Source organism: Lepisosteus oculatus, chromosome 5 (genome assembly GCF_040954835.1).
Source record: "Lepisosteus oculatus isolate fLepOcu1 chromosome 5, fLepOcu1.hap2, whole genome shotgun sequence".
Lineage (NCBI taxonomy): Eukaryota > Metazoa > Chordata > Actinopteri > Semionotiformes > Lepisosteidae > Lepisosteus > Lepisosteus oculatus.
In genome coordinates, this window is record NC_090700.1 from 45,801,997 (window position 1) to 45,816,438 (window position 14,442).

A 14,442-nucleotide genomic window follows, 5' to 3' on the forward strand; every position below is an offset into this window, starting at 1 on the left:
CATTTTTCTCGTCACGCTAGATTGCCAGGAACAGGCAGTTTTACTGCAGAAGTTTCGGCACAGAAAACACAGGAATTCAAACCTGCTAAAGCAGTAATCATCTAATGGCAGTAACTGTTAACACTCTGTGATCGCTTGATCTTCTATGTGCAGAGCATTTCAGCTAAAAACCATAAAAACAATATAAACAGTAACAGAGGTGGAATTTGCCTTTTTTCCCCAATATTATCATTTTAAGCTGTAAACTCAGATGTAATGAATCTGGAAGATTCATACAGACCTGAAGGATTTATAGGTAAGATCAGCTGTCTTAAACATGAATGTTATAGGCTGTCCTATCAATAAAAACATTCTTAAGGTGCTGACTTCATTCTAGGTCACAAAGACAACACTAAAACAGTATTTTACAGAGCATAACAAAACTCCAGATTTGCTCCATACACTACCATACACACACCCTTGCTATGAAAATTAAGAATCACTTCATCCTGCAATAGGATAGGATCTTTTTATTATTTTATTATTTACAAGAAGTCTGAAATAGAAATGAAACATTGAGCAGTTGTTCAAAATTTTTAAACTGTATTTTAGCACTTGCAACTGCAATGCAAGTGACTCCTCTAGCCAGTTCCTAAGGCAGCAGGTCGTGACAAGCTGTTAAACACAGAAAGTCTGTTACCCAGTGCTTTACAACCATGGGCTGGCAGGGAGACACATGGGAAAAGCAGCACGCAGCCCTTTTAGTGTGCCACAGACACAGGGCTGCATCACCCAGGCCCTGATATAATTTCATGACCCCAGTGTACAAACGGCTGACATGGCTGAGAGCTACTCTAATATCAAGCTGTTAAATTTGAATCCAGGGCTTGTGTATCGCTGTGATGGGCCAGACTATCTGGAGTCAAGAGACATACTTCTGAGGCTGTTTATTTATAGGCGGGGTCTCTTTTCACAGCTAAAATTAGAATAAATATATGAAGTGTGCACGCAAAAAGTGTTAACAGAATAATAAAGGAAAGCCATCTGTGTTCACATTAGTTACTTCATTTCCAAAACAGGATCAGGAGGGGTTGATTTAAGTATTTAGCATCCTTCATGAAAATTAATAAAGCTGAACTTTCAACTCCCATCAAATGTTTGTCCACATTGGTATTGTTTAATGTTCTAGATGAGGTAAAATTACTTTCACAGCTATTTAACCAACAGGTACTGGCTTCAAATATCCAGTGCTCATACGAGCTGATTGTAACTATGCAAATGCTCATATTTCACATCTGCGTAATTTAGGGATATAAATCTATTCCTTGATAAAACTGCACTAGAGCGCCTGAGTATCTATTCTACAATACAGGACCTATGTTTTGCATTATGACATTTAACTGGAGAAACGGTACTTGCATTCCCACTGGCTAAAGACTTACTCCTTTTAATTTATTGCTTTACTTTAGGAGGAACACTGTAGAAGGGTTTATAACTAATTTAAAGACCCAAAACATCACAATTAAAAAATAAGTATTCTAACAAGTGTGTACTAGTTTTACATTTTTTCTTTAAAAAACATTTCATAGCATGTTTGCAGCAGCTGTATATAGCCTAACTGCATCAACATTAAAACTGAGCTACAGCTCCTACTCTATCCTGCTGCTTTTACAAAAGGCAACTTTAGTGTTTTGTCATTTATGAACCAAATTCTTTGCAAACTGCAGTACAAGAGGTTAATCACAGACATAAAAAGTGGCTACGGTTTCTGTTCCCGAAGGATACGCCACTGACACACACCTGAAGGTAGCTCACAGACGGTCTGTGTATTGCAGAGTTAGCTGGCAGTCTTTGTTCTAACAATGAAATCAAATGCAGAACCGCAAACAGCAACCGAGGTAAGAGCACAGTACAAAAGCTACCAACTTGTTCTCCTATCACTTCAGCAGGTTTCGGAAATTTTTAGGGGATGTGGTTTTTAAACTGCAGTAACTTAAGAATGAAATGTTTCTTTTCCAAGTCAAAATGACACATTAACACTGACATTGTGGCAGAACCAAAAGACGGACTCAATCACCATAAACCTTTATCAACAGTTTCCTCACCATCTTGTAACCATCTGTTGTTCTCGGTTTTCTTCTCATGAGTGATCAGTAAAAATCTGGTGCACATAATCGGTGCACGGCAGGCACTCTACTGTATTTGCTGCATGAATGTTAGCTAAAAGAGCAGAGGTGTTTAATACTATTCTGAAACTATAATGTGTATTTATTTTTTGGTTGATGTTTTTTTCCCACAGTTGTGAAACAGTTTTATGGGCAACTGTTTCACAAAGGTATCTAAAACACAACTTCCCATTTATGATACCAGACTGTGCTGAAAGATTACATGTAAACTTTGTCTCGTGACAAAAGGGAACTGAACCTCGAGACCTTTTTACTCTTCTGTACAGACCAGGAACATGAACAAAGCAGCTTACCTTGTCCCTTTTGCCAGGGCTGCCTGTATCATTGTCAGCCTTTGAGTTTCTGTTTATTTCCTTCAGGGAACCACAGACCCTTCCTTCAGCCCCAGGAGACAAATGAATGTGTACATGAGGGGGTCCCGTCTTCGAATTATGTCTCCTGGGATTGGAAACATGGCATGAAATATGTTGATATGGCACCTCAAGGGAAAGGCTCCTCTGCAGAGCATGATGACGACCTTGGTTTCCTTCCTTTTTGTCTTCTGCCCTAAAGCCAACTTGGTAGTCAGGACTCCTCTGCAATGGGAGATATGCCGATGTGCTTCGGACGAGTTTAATGTGGCGGCACAGCGGTTCAGTTTCGAGTCCCGGCCCTTGAACAGCTTGCTCAGAAGTGCTGTGCTGCCCCTGTGTCATTGTCCTCACGCTCTCCTGGGCAACTGCCCGTTGCCGAGAGAAATGCAACAAAATGCTCGCGTGTCGTTCTGATCGGTCACAAACAGCTGTACAGTCCTGACCAATGTCAGTTTCCCTGGGTTTATCTGGCACTGGTGTGTTGAGATGCAGTGGCCTTATGTCCCTGAGTTCCACAGTGGGACAGCTGCTTTTAGACAACCGCAAGCCACTGAGCGCTGTTGCGATGGAGCCTTTGGATGCAATCTGATCGTCCTCTTGTGCAGACTCGCCGGCAGTCAGTGAGAACTGGTGGGAGGTTTGGTATGGACCACGCATCGGTGCAGGCCCAGGGCTAACTGGAGAGGCTGGCGGCGTGTTACAGGGGCTCCGTGGGAAAATGACTAAGGAGGAGCAGCGCCTCAGCGGTACCTTGGCCTTTCGTCTCGTGAAAGTCCTTTCAGGCCCTGCTGGGCGTTCAGGGATGTCAGGTTCGAAAAATGTACTGCTACCACTGCAGTACCCCGCATCGCTAGTTGTGCTGCTGCTGCAGGAACCTCCATCTATGCTTGGGCTCGCACATGACGCAGAATCCCCACTGCTTGTGCTGCTTTCATTTGCGCCAGAGCTGAAAGAGGTGCCTTCATTCCTGGTACCAGTCAGACAAGATCCAAACTCACCTTCATTACAGGAAGCATGATCAGCAGCGGGATAGTGAGGAATAGCACCTGTGTCATCGCTGACAAGTTTGCTGTTTGAACAAGTTCTTCCATCACCTGAAGCACGAATAAAACAGCCATCATGAACAGCCGCAGGGCTGATGCAACTTTCCAGCTCTCCGTTCAGTTTGCGAGGCTGCAGGGAAATTTGCAAAGAAGTGCTCTTTTTGCTGTTGTTTACCTTAGGTATAAAGACAGATGAGCAGCGCTGTAAATTTCCAAACTCTGGTGACAAGGGAGGCAAAGCCAGCTGCCCTGGAGTTACCTTCATTTGAATCGAACTCTGCCCTCTGCTCTCTGAAGGGCTCCGGGAGGACACGCTGAAGTTTTTCTCCACGCCATTGCTGCAGGTCTCCGATAAAGGGTCAGTGTTGCTCCTTCTGGTTGCAAAATGCAAGCGAAGCCGCTGTGCCATTTGTCTTACTTTCTAATCCTGTAAGCGAGTGGAAGGCATAGCAAAACCCACTTGAAAAGAAGCAAAGCAACTGCTTCGGATCCTGTTCTGTGATTACAATCATTAGTAGCTGTACATAGCCGAAATAGCTCCAGTGACAACTTACATTCCTCTCGTGGCTGTACTGAAGTTATTAGCCAGGGAGGTCAGATGAACTCTGAAGTGTAAGCACAACCAAACGAATAGCTCCTGAGACTGCACAAATCCTAATGGTCTGTATCTTTAAGGAGCCAAGGTACATTCAGTCACAGAGAACAGCATTGTAGCAACTTTAAAGGCAGAGCTCAGCTGCTGTACTGAACCCAAGCCAAAACCTCGCTTCAATTATACCTTCTCCAATTTGCACGAACGAATCCAGCCCAAAAAAAACAATCTTCTAGCATTTCACATTCAAGCGCCACAGTACTTCTCTCTTCTGCTCCAGGCCAGCCGAGCCTTTAGAACTGCTTTAAGCAGCAATGTGTCTGAAGTTTCTTTGCTGCGCCGTAACACCACTAATATTTTTACCCGTTGGGATAGAATTACAGGAAATCAGGAAGAATGAGGTCCAGCATAATTCAGTATCAAACCAAGGATTGAATTCCCAAATACTATCCATACTAGAAAACCACTGGGATTGTGCAAATATGCAGGAAGCTACTGGTAGTTATTACTAACTGCAAATGAACTACGCTTGTAAAATGATGTCTGTTTTCCTGTGAAGCCCTTTGATGAAGAGATAAAGCACTGGAAGTAGCGATGTTTACACTAAGCATTCTCCAATGAGTTACCCCAGCTATGAAACTTGTTTTGCTGAAAATCATCCATTTCACTGCCCTAATAAAGCCCAAAATAAAACTAAATAAAGTTTTCAGTATGAAGGCGAATATTCAAAACCTTAAAAAAGAATTTATTATTTTTACAGAATATCTTAGGAAAACATTCACCACATCTACTGACATCTGAAACCCTTTCTACTGTCTATCTACTTATGCTACTGTAGATCCTTATATTTCTTTTGTCTGAGCTACATAACTGGGAATCATATTTAAACCCTACAGAGAGGAAGCAACACTTCCTGACACAAATTGACACGGCACTCAACACTGATGTACCCATTAGCACCTCTAAAAGACTCAGCCGATGGAAATATCCCATAACGGAACCCTATTTGATAATCCTTAGCCATTTCACTTAAAGGCAACGTCAAGACTGCTCACCCCCTTATTATGCGGTGAGCCCTGGAAGATTCTCAGTAGGGTGTTCTTAAATATCCGTAATTCCACAACTGGCAAACCACCTGCCCGCTTTAAGTATTAATCAAAGCCGACACCAAATGTTGGAGCTGGGAAACTGAAGAGCTTGCCATGTTCTCACCGGACTCACCACCACTTGGTTTTTACTCTTGAGAATGGTTCCAAATCTCTCACAGCCTATACAACTTTCTTTAAATCCGGGGTGTCCAAACACACTAATAACATCTGAGGAGACCCAAACTCCATCTATAAATTTTTCCTCCACGTACACTTTCAACATCTGTTCATTATTCAAGGCTGCAGAGCATTTGTGAATTAAATCAAGTATATTCCCCTTACAGATTTTTTCCTTGCATATTTGCAAAAAAGTTTCTTGCCATATTAAACAATAGGACTGACAAAGAGGGAAAAAAAGAACAGTATTATTATTAACTCTTAGTGAGAAAGGTTCCTTAGCTAATAAGAAACAGAACGCCATCTTCCTATGTGGGAGTTTATTTAACCTTTATGGTAATTTAGTACAGTGGCCAGTAACATAAAAAAAAACATTTCATGTTCATACTTTACTGCTTTTAATGTGCTGACAACACATTCATTTACACTTTTAATAACACCCCCGAGCATATTCCATTTCCCTTACCTGCATTTTGTAGCAATAAAATGCAATAAAAGGTATACTGGGTCATTCATTGCAAGTTAACACACCAAATAGCTGAGATATTTATAGGCATAGCCCATGGGTTCACAAGAAAAAAAAAGATATACTTCTAAACCTTATATTTTTCATTTAGGTTTTGATTAATTCACAACCGATGAGAACTCCATGCTACTATATACAAAGAGACATTTATCCAAAACTTAGTATTTGAAACTGCTTCTAGATGTTACAAAAACACACCCTTGTTGTAAAATCAAGCCTGAGAAATACACCAAGTCAAAGAAAATGTTATTTTTAGCATACTCAAAATCCTGAAATATTTTTGTAATGATTAGCACACTCCACTACGTAGTTATTGGCTTAGAAATCTGACAGTATTACTAAATGATTTTTCATATTAAAAAAGATGATACAATAACTACAGTCAATTATCCAGCCAGATTATCTAATTCGTCGCATAGCACTCTAATGTGTGAAAGATGTCAGTTTTTCTGAAAAGTCCAGCACGTGTAATTGTTCTCAAATAATTATTCTCAAACTCCTAACAAAAATAAAATGCAGGAAGAACTACACAATTTTCTATCCGCAGTCACAGCAACAAATACATGAATACAAATATATAAAAAATGAAGAGTTATAGTGGGCTTTGTGAATGCAAAACATGACTATGTTTACAATAAACTTACCAAACGGTTTTCATCAAACACTTCAAAGAGCAAGCGGTGCTTTCGGGGATGAACCTGAAAGAAAGAGATTGGTATTTACATGCTGTACACAAGTAGTGAATAGCAAATGTATGTATTTAATCAGCCATCCATTTTCAAACCAGTTCATCCAATTCAGGGCTGCAGGCCTATCCCAGCAAGGAATGAGCACAAGGACGGATGCCAGTCCATCACATGGCACACACAGAAACAAACACATACTCACACCAGGGCCAATTGTGTCTTTGCACTGTGGGAGGAAACCCGAGCACTTGGAGGAAACTCAAGTGAACGCAGAGAGAACACACAAATTCGAGGCAGACAGCACCCCAGGTCCAGAACTGAACCCAGGGCCCAGCAGTGCGAGGTAGGAATGCTAACCACAATGCCTTTGTGCCACCCGTACTGAATCATATCTTTGTTTTTCACATAAAGTAGAATTTAATACATTTCAACCAAATATCAGGTAGACAATAACACAATAAAGAAACAGTATGAAGTGAGACATACTCTATGTTCATTTGCTACCGTTTTTGTCTAATACACACAGAGAGTAACATGAACTCTTTTTCTCATCCACTTCACATTTTCCTTTCTCTCTAAGAAATTCTATTATCAGAATTCCTGTTTTGTAGTGGACACTATGCAAAATTAAAAAAAAAAACATTAGCATTTCATGTTATTTTGTCTAGACTTTGTCTAGACGCATGTGAAAATAAATATTACACTGGCAGAAAGAAAGACAGCACTGTAATGAAATATTAGGCCTACACCCCTTTGGTGGACATTTTTAACATTTATCTGACAACAAACAAAACAAAAGAAACCTTTCAAGTTAATTTCCAAACCAGTACATTTATCTGTAAGCACTGGAAAGGCAGGAGACCATTTCAATCCATTCAGTACCCAAAACAAGACAAATGCATCCCAAAAGTCCACAAATTCAGTGTTCTGCCTAAAGAAAGGCTGAAGCCTCTCAGGTGGCTATTGTGGAATTATATCATTATTTAGGATGTGGGGGGAGGAAAGACCCTGAAGTTGGCTTTACACTGATTAAAGAGTAAATAAAGAGTTTACAAGCAGCTCAACATGTTGATGTTCATTAAGCATCTTCAGGGTTACTTTCTCTGTCCACCATGAGGTATGGCTCCTCTTTCTCTTACTTTCCCACAGACCTCCAATCCAGAAAAAAGTTTGGCCACTAAATTTTGGTAATTTCTCAACTGGGTGATCCGGTTTTCTCACTGCTAACAGCTACTGTGCACTGAGGAAATGGAAGTCATGTCATGGCATTTGCCGAACCACTTTATACCTTACAGTGTTGCAGAAAGCTGGAGCCTGCCTGGCAAGCAACGAGCGCAAGGCAGGGTACACCCTGGACGGGACGCCAGTCCATCGCAGGGCAGGGGCAACCCAATCATACATGGGGACAATTTGGGGGGAAATTTGGCCTGAACACTAGGATAACTCTCTACTCTTATCGGGAAATGCCCAGGGATCTTTAATGACCACAGAGTCAGGACCTCAGTTTAACATCTCATCTGAAAGACAGCACCCACTACAGTATAGTGTCCCCACTACTATACCGGGGCATTAGGACTCACACAGACCACAGGAAGGGTGCCTTCCCTCCTGGGAAGACCAGACTGACCACGCTCAACCCTGCTTAACTTCAGTGGGTAGCCAGTTGAGAGCTGCAGGGTGATATGGTTGCTGGCCAAGAAATGGAAGTATTCTGAATAATTTAATTTACTTGGCTGACAATTTTATTCAAAGCCTTGTACATTTGCACAGGGTTGGAATTTTACTGAAGCTAGGACCCCGCTCAAGGGTACAACAGCAGTGCCCCAGCTAGGATTTGGACCCACAACCTTCCAGTTAGGAATCAAGAGTCCTACTCACTCCTCTTCACTGACACTACAAGACACAGAGTAGCTCTCAGGCAGCTAAATCTATAATTACCACACTGGCATTATTTCATGTCTTTAAAACTGTACGATTTAATGCGTAACCCTAAACCTTTGACCAGATGCAAATCTGAACTCTAACAAGCACACCAAAATAGCTGACTGCTTAATGGGGACATAAAAATGTTGAATTTCACACCTGTTAATCTCTTACAGTTATACTACCATTATTAAAAATTTAAAGAGAACACACTCTGGAATCAGATCCTTTTATCAGCAGCTTGCTGTGCATTTTAGTGTTTCCCATACCCAAAAGGAAGGAAAAAAATAAACAGATGTTTATCTTGTTGTAAAGCTAAAAATAAATAACTATAAGAAAATAAAAGGGGTTACGGAATAGACAAAACCACTTTGAAGCTATAACCGATTCGATGATCTCATTCAGCATTTCTTGAAAGAAGCCAGAGTACCGACTTCAACCAGCCATGCATGGCTGGATAGTATGTTCCAGACCCCAACAACCCTTTGTATAAAGACCTCCTGTTCTCAGTTTTATATACAGTTTACACTTGTGCCCTCTGGTTTGTGTTTAGCTTCCAGCTCTGAGGAAGGCCCTAACACAGTTTTCATTTTTTTATGAAAACTGTGTTAGGGCCTTCAAGAATTTTGAATGTTAGAATTTTCAGTGTTACTTCTTTGCCTTTTTTTCTCTGTCCATGCGGAACATTTCTTTATTGATTCAAGAGTAACCAAAACTGTACACAATAATACAAATGCAGTCTTATTAGTGTACTGTACAATTTTAACTTCAGATTTAAGTATATATTCTTGTGACATGATTTTTTTTCTAGATCTAGAAAAGTCTAAAAGTTTTGAATGATCTATCAACATGAACGCTTAAGTCTTTTTCATAACTTTAACACATCCAATCTTACATTTGTACTGTCTTTTTCTACCTGCAAAAATAATCAAAATGTCTAAATTAAATGTAGTGTGACAAGTGAATGCCCTAATATCTTTAATTTCATTGATGTCTTCTTAGAATTTCCTTTGCAAGTTATTCAGTGTATGCTAATCATATTATACATATTCTGTCTTTTGTAAAATTGAATTTCAACAGTATCTCATCAGAATCTAGATCTTAGAAACTGTACATACCAGAATGAGAATGAGAGGAACCGCAGGTTCAGACATTTGGTGTCTGTGTTTGGCCGAGAAGCCAATGGTGTGAAGCTACCACCTGTGGGATTATGACTGAACGCCTCTACGCCAGAATCCCCCTTAAACGGTGTTAATGAGTAGGAGTCCTAATACAGATCACTGCAGGCAAAGACACTCCAAGAGCTCATCTCACCAGCTTAATCCTATTTGCCCGAACACTGATTAATACTCTTCAAATAACCATGTGGTGCCTAGACACCACATCCTTTCACATGGCAATCATTATAAAACTATCTGGCTAACGTGCAGCCTAATTTCAGCATGTCCAGAGAACACTGTAAATACATCCAACAACACATGAAACTCTACGCCAGTCCCTAAAATATTTTAGCTTGTGAAGTCCAACTAGCCTCAGATCCAACCTACATATCCTTCAGCAAGTCCTGGGTGAATTTCTTTTGAATGGAGTCCAAATCATGCCTCAGGAAACATCCTACCTCCACTCCATATACATTACTGTGTATGTGTAAAGTAGAACTGAGAACATGACATATATATTTTTCACTTCGTAATGAGCCCAGCAAGACTCTCACTGACACCAACGATACTTTTTTTCATTTTATTATCGCATTTATTAATCAGAAGGCAGTGAAAACAAGCAAGGAATTGATCTCTTCCACATGTTAATACTCAGGGAGTTGCCCTTGTTTGCAAAGACGATTGCGATAACTTTCAATGTCGAAAGCAGCAGCAATCACAGGACCGTAATCCCCCACCCCATTTCAAAAACTCTTATCAAATCTCCTTTTTTTAAAAACTGAAAAATACAATTCCACAAATTTTTTAAAATATATAAAGCCCATAAAAGCAGTGGGAAGATGGTGAGAGATTTAAACCACACAAGCTATAATATTACATTTCCAAAAGCTTTTTAACGGAAATGGGCTTCATTTTTCACATTAGTGGAAAAAAGACTGCGCCACAGCGGTGGTGCCCAGCCCTAGTCCTGGAGGAACTTCTAGTTTTTGCTCCAGCTGGTTCTTAATCACAGGCTCATTGATTTCAGTTTTCCGTTTGCTCTCAGCTCTTAATAGGTCAAATGAGATTTGTAATTGGCATTAACCCTGTACCAGCTGCTGAGTTTCAGAACTGCTCGAAATGGAACCAATTGGACCTCTGGAAATATACTCATCGCAGTAGTGTCACTCCCACCTGTGTCTGTTCATAAACTGATCAATGTCTCTTCTGTTTAATCAGAAATAATATCAAGCAAGCTGAGAGTATGTGAAGTTCTGTGCGCCGATGTTGCTGGGAACAGCAGCAGCCATGTAGCAGGGTGTGTTTTGAGTCTCTGAATCGACCGAAGAAACATCGTTAAATCTCAACAATTAAACAAATCAATTAAAACTGGTGATTTAGTGCTCAGCTGAATGAAAAAAGGCAGAAAGTGTTCTTCCAGGAAAAGGGCTGAGAGCCACTGAGCTACACTACATTAACCCATGAGTCTCAGACTCAGCTCCTGGAGGGTTTTTGTCATTTAGCGCTGGTTACACAAGACATTAAGTTCAATAAAAGTACACTTACAAACCACACCAGAGCCTGGATAGAGTTATTACAGTAATGAAGCCAATTAAGTAATTAGACCAAATATATAACTGAGAACAGGAGCAAAACAAAAAACAGAAGACACCACACCCTCCAAGCATCAAGTGTGAGACCCTAGTCTAACCCTTTCCACAGGAAGGTGTGTTCTTCTTCAAACAAGCATGCTTGTAAGCAGATGAATGCAGAATGCTGGGAACTTACAGGGGATACATGCTACAGGGGATTCAACTGACAGCATAAATTCTTGACATCTTGACAAACTAGCTTTAAAATTGCAAGATTGTATTCAGCAAATGTGGTTTTCTGTTCCTCTTTTTGTTTTCGATGGTTGCAAAAGAAATACATTTCAACAACCACAACTACAACAAAAAGACTAAGGCTGTGGTCCTCCATATGTTTCAGTCAGGTGAAGAACGCTGTGACAGGACTCTTTCATGTTTCGATTAACAGAAATGGTTTTCAGTACTTCTGAAAGTTATTAGATATCAAATCTATATCTGTAACAAGTGTACTCCACTTGCATTAGAATTCCAATGAGATTGCTGTAAATATAACTTCATTTTAATTCCCTGATTCTGTCCTAAACCAATTTATGTTTTTACATAAATTTAATCGTTACACAAACTTATGCAATTTTTTGTATTTACTTGAGAACTTACTGAGGTTTTGGATGTGGAATGTATACATTTTCCCCCGATAACGTGGAAGATGAGGCATGCTCATTTTTAAAGTAGAAACAAGATATCTACAACGTCAGTACGAATTATTTAAAACATTTACAGACTTCATTTTGAAAATCCTGCTGTATCCATCTGCGACTAACTGCAAGCCAAAGGAATGCACATTTTGCTCCACATTGCTTGGCCTACAAACCCTGCTTTCAGCCTGGCTTGTGTAATGGAGTCCATCTTTAGAATGTAATCATATAATGTTTTACACAGCAGGTGCTTTCAGACAGTTTTATTAAATCTCTAGCTGGCAGGAAAAGATCTGTAAATGTTTTTTAATGTACATCATCACCTGCAGTCTTGTGACAAAAACAAGGCTCAGACCCCGGAATAAGACTGGTCCAGTCAGTGACAAACAAAGCAACACAACACTTTGATTGCAGTGTCACTAATAAATAAGCAAGACAATTTCACACAAAAAGAATACATTTTACATGGTGTAGAGTAATATTTTATGAAAAAGACAAACACCAATGAAAATATATTAAATTGCTGGCAGTATTACACTACTTGCAACAAAGACAGTACCAAGGAGAATACAAAAAGGGGATTGCACTTTGCAATGTTCCATACTTTCCACCAGGGTTTTGGGAGTCTGGAAGTAGCTACACAACTGTGTCACTAGGGCCGATACACTGGCATCTTTCAAGAAAAGACAGGATGAGAGCCTTGCATCAGTAAGCTAACTACCAGACTGGTTCCAAATGAGATAAGACCATTTGGCTCCTCAAACCTTTCTTATGTTTTAATCCACTGTAATGGAATCAAAGAAAAATAATTTCCTTAATTTTTTCAGAATGAAATGTGTAAAGATTTCTTTTTCCAAGATCATTTTTTCTCATCTTGCTGCAGTGGACTTCAGAATCAGCAGTGAGACATGAACCAGAGGATGCAAATGGAAACTATGTGGAAGGGTATTTAAAACTGAGAACAGAAGACACCTTTTTATACAAAGGGCTGTGGGGATCTGAAATATGCCACCCAGACATATTATTGATAGCACTGAAATGGCTGGATGATTAGATATTAGCAACCATACAGGCTAGACAGGTCAAAGGAGTTCCTCAAGAGTGTAACCTCTTATTAAACAGACTTCCTACCCAGACATCTCAGATTGACCATTCTATGCTTTAAAAGTGAAAATAGAATACTTTCACATGCCCAAGCTAAACAGCTCACAGAACTGTAAACAACTGACAACAAAGTAGGCCTGTGACATTGAACACTGTGCCAAAGACAGAAATAGGCCATCCTTAGACAACTGCACATGGCAAAAACTCAGAAAAAAAAGCATGATTTCAGTGCAGGTCCTCTGAGACATCACTGCTATGTTCTCACTTTGCAGCCTGTCTGATTACTTACCCTGAAGAAGAATTCTTCGTTCCACTTTGGATGTAAAGTCTAAAAGCAAGAGAAATAGTGTTTTTATTCCTTAGCAGTGTTTCAAGATATCTTTTGAACAACTATTCCAACCTCATTGTGGCAGGCCAGTCTTCCTGGAGGGGACTGCAATGACAGCTGGCCTGCCACCACAGACCCTAAAAGGCTTTCTTATTCCCTGTAAGTAGGCTCGCCAGGTGGAGATTAATTAATATGATTGGTCAAGGGCTTAGAAGGTACAGTCTTACATGGGTGTATATAAGGGCTTCATGGTTTAAGTCTGGGTTGGAATTCATTAGCAATCTGGGTAGGCAGCTTTAAAATCTGCTAGTCAAAAAATAACTGTATATTTGTTTTAAAATAAAGCCTGCTGCATAGTACAATATTGCCATTTCATTTGTTCAGATTCCTGGAGCCACTTTAGTTACAGGTCTGGTCTGTCACATTCATGCTCAGTGTATATTATTATATATACACCTCTTTACATTATATCGGTCTTGTTTTAGTTTCATGTTGGGACTTTAAAAATGACCTGTAATCAATTGATCAACAACGTCCAGTGGAAAAAAAATGTATGTAGAAAAAGTATATAGAAAGCAGAAATATCTTTTTGAATAAAGATAATTTTTCCAGTAAAGTCTGAAAAAGAGTATTCTTTTGAGTTGTTTCATCATAACAAATGAGCCCTTTTATGCTGGCAAGTGATAAAACCAGCTGCATATTATGCAGGTCTTATCAATGGTGCACGCCTTTCCAGAGTTTACACAGTTTACATAGACAGAGTATCTATGGAAAAAACATGCCACAGAGAAAGTAAACCATTTCACTCTCAGTCTCCCCTTCAACAGAAAAGAAGAGGTGTTTTTGTTCTGAAAGGCCATGGTTCTCTAGCAGGATTTATTTGTACAGATTCTGTGGCATGCAGGGAGTATTTACTTACCTTTTTAATGGTTTTTGTCTGGACACTGGTGAGTTCACCGTTGACGGGATCATACAAAGACACTCTTGTATAAGGGTCACTGTGAAAATAACAAAAAAGTAATAAACACTGCAAT

General features: G+C 39.8%; 1 protein-coding gene across 4 annotated transcripts in view; it reads right to left on the reverse strand.

The window, feature by feature from the left end:
• nedd4a (NEDD4 E3 ubiquitin protein ligase a) overlaps positions 1-14,442 on the reverse strand; it is a 47,638-nt gene that overhangs the window by 26,293 nt on the left and 6,903 nt on the right. For 2 of the 4 annotated variants that reach the window (XM_069190529.1, XM_015343348.2), the window contains 3 exons: positions 14,328-14,406; positions 13,370-13,408; positions 6,589-6,642 (listed from right to left, as the gene is read on the reverse strand). In XM_069190529.1, coding sequence (XP_069046630.1) covers positions 6,589-6,642; positions 13,370-13,408; positions 14,328-14,406 — 172 coding nt within the window. Of the gene's footprint in view, positions 1-2,458; positions 4,787-6,588; positions 6,643-13,369; positions 13,409-14,327; positions 14,407-14,442 lie in introns of those variants that run through there. The other 2 variants (XM_069190528.1, XM_015343347.2) reach the window with 2 other exon arrangements.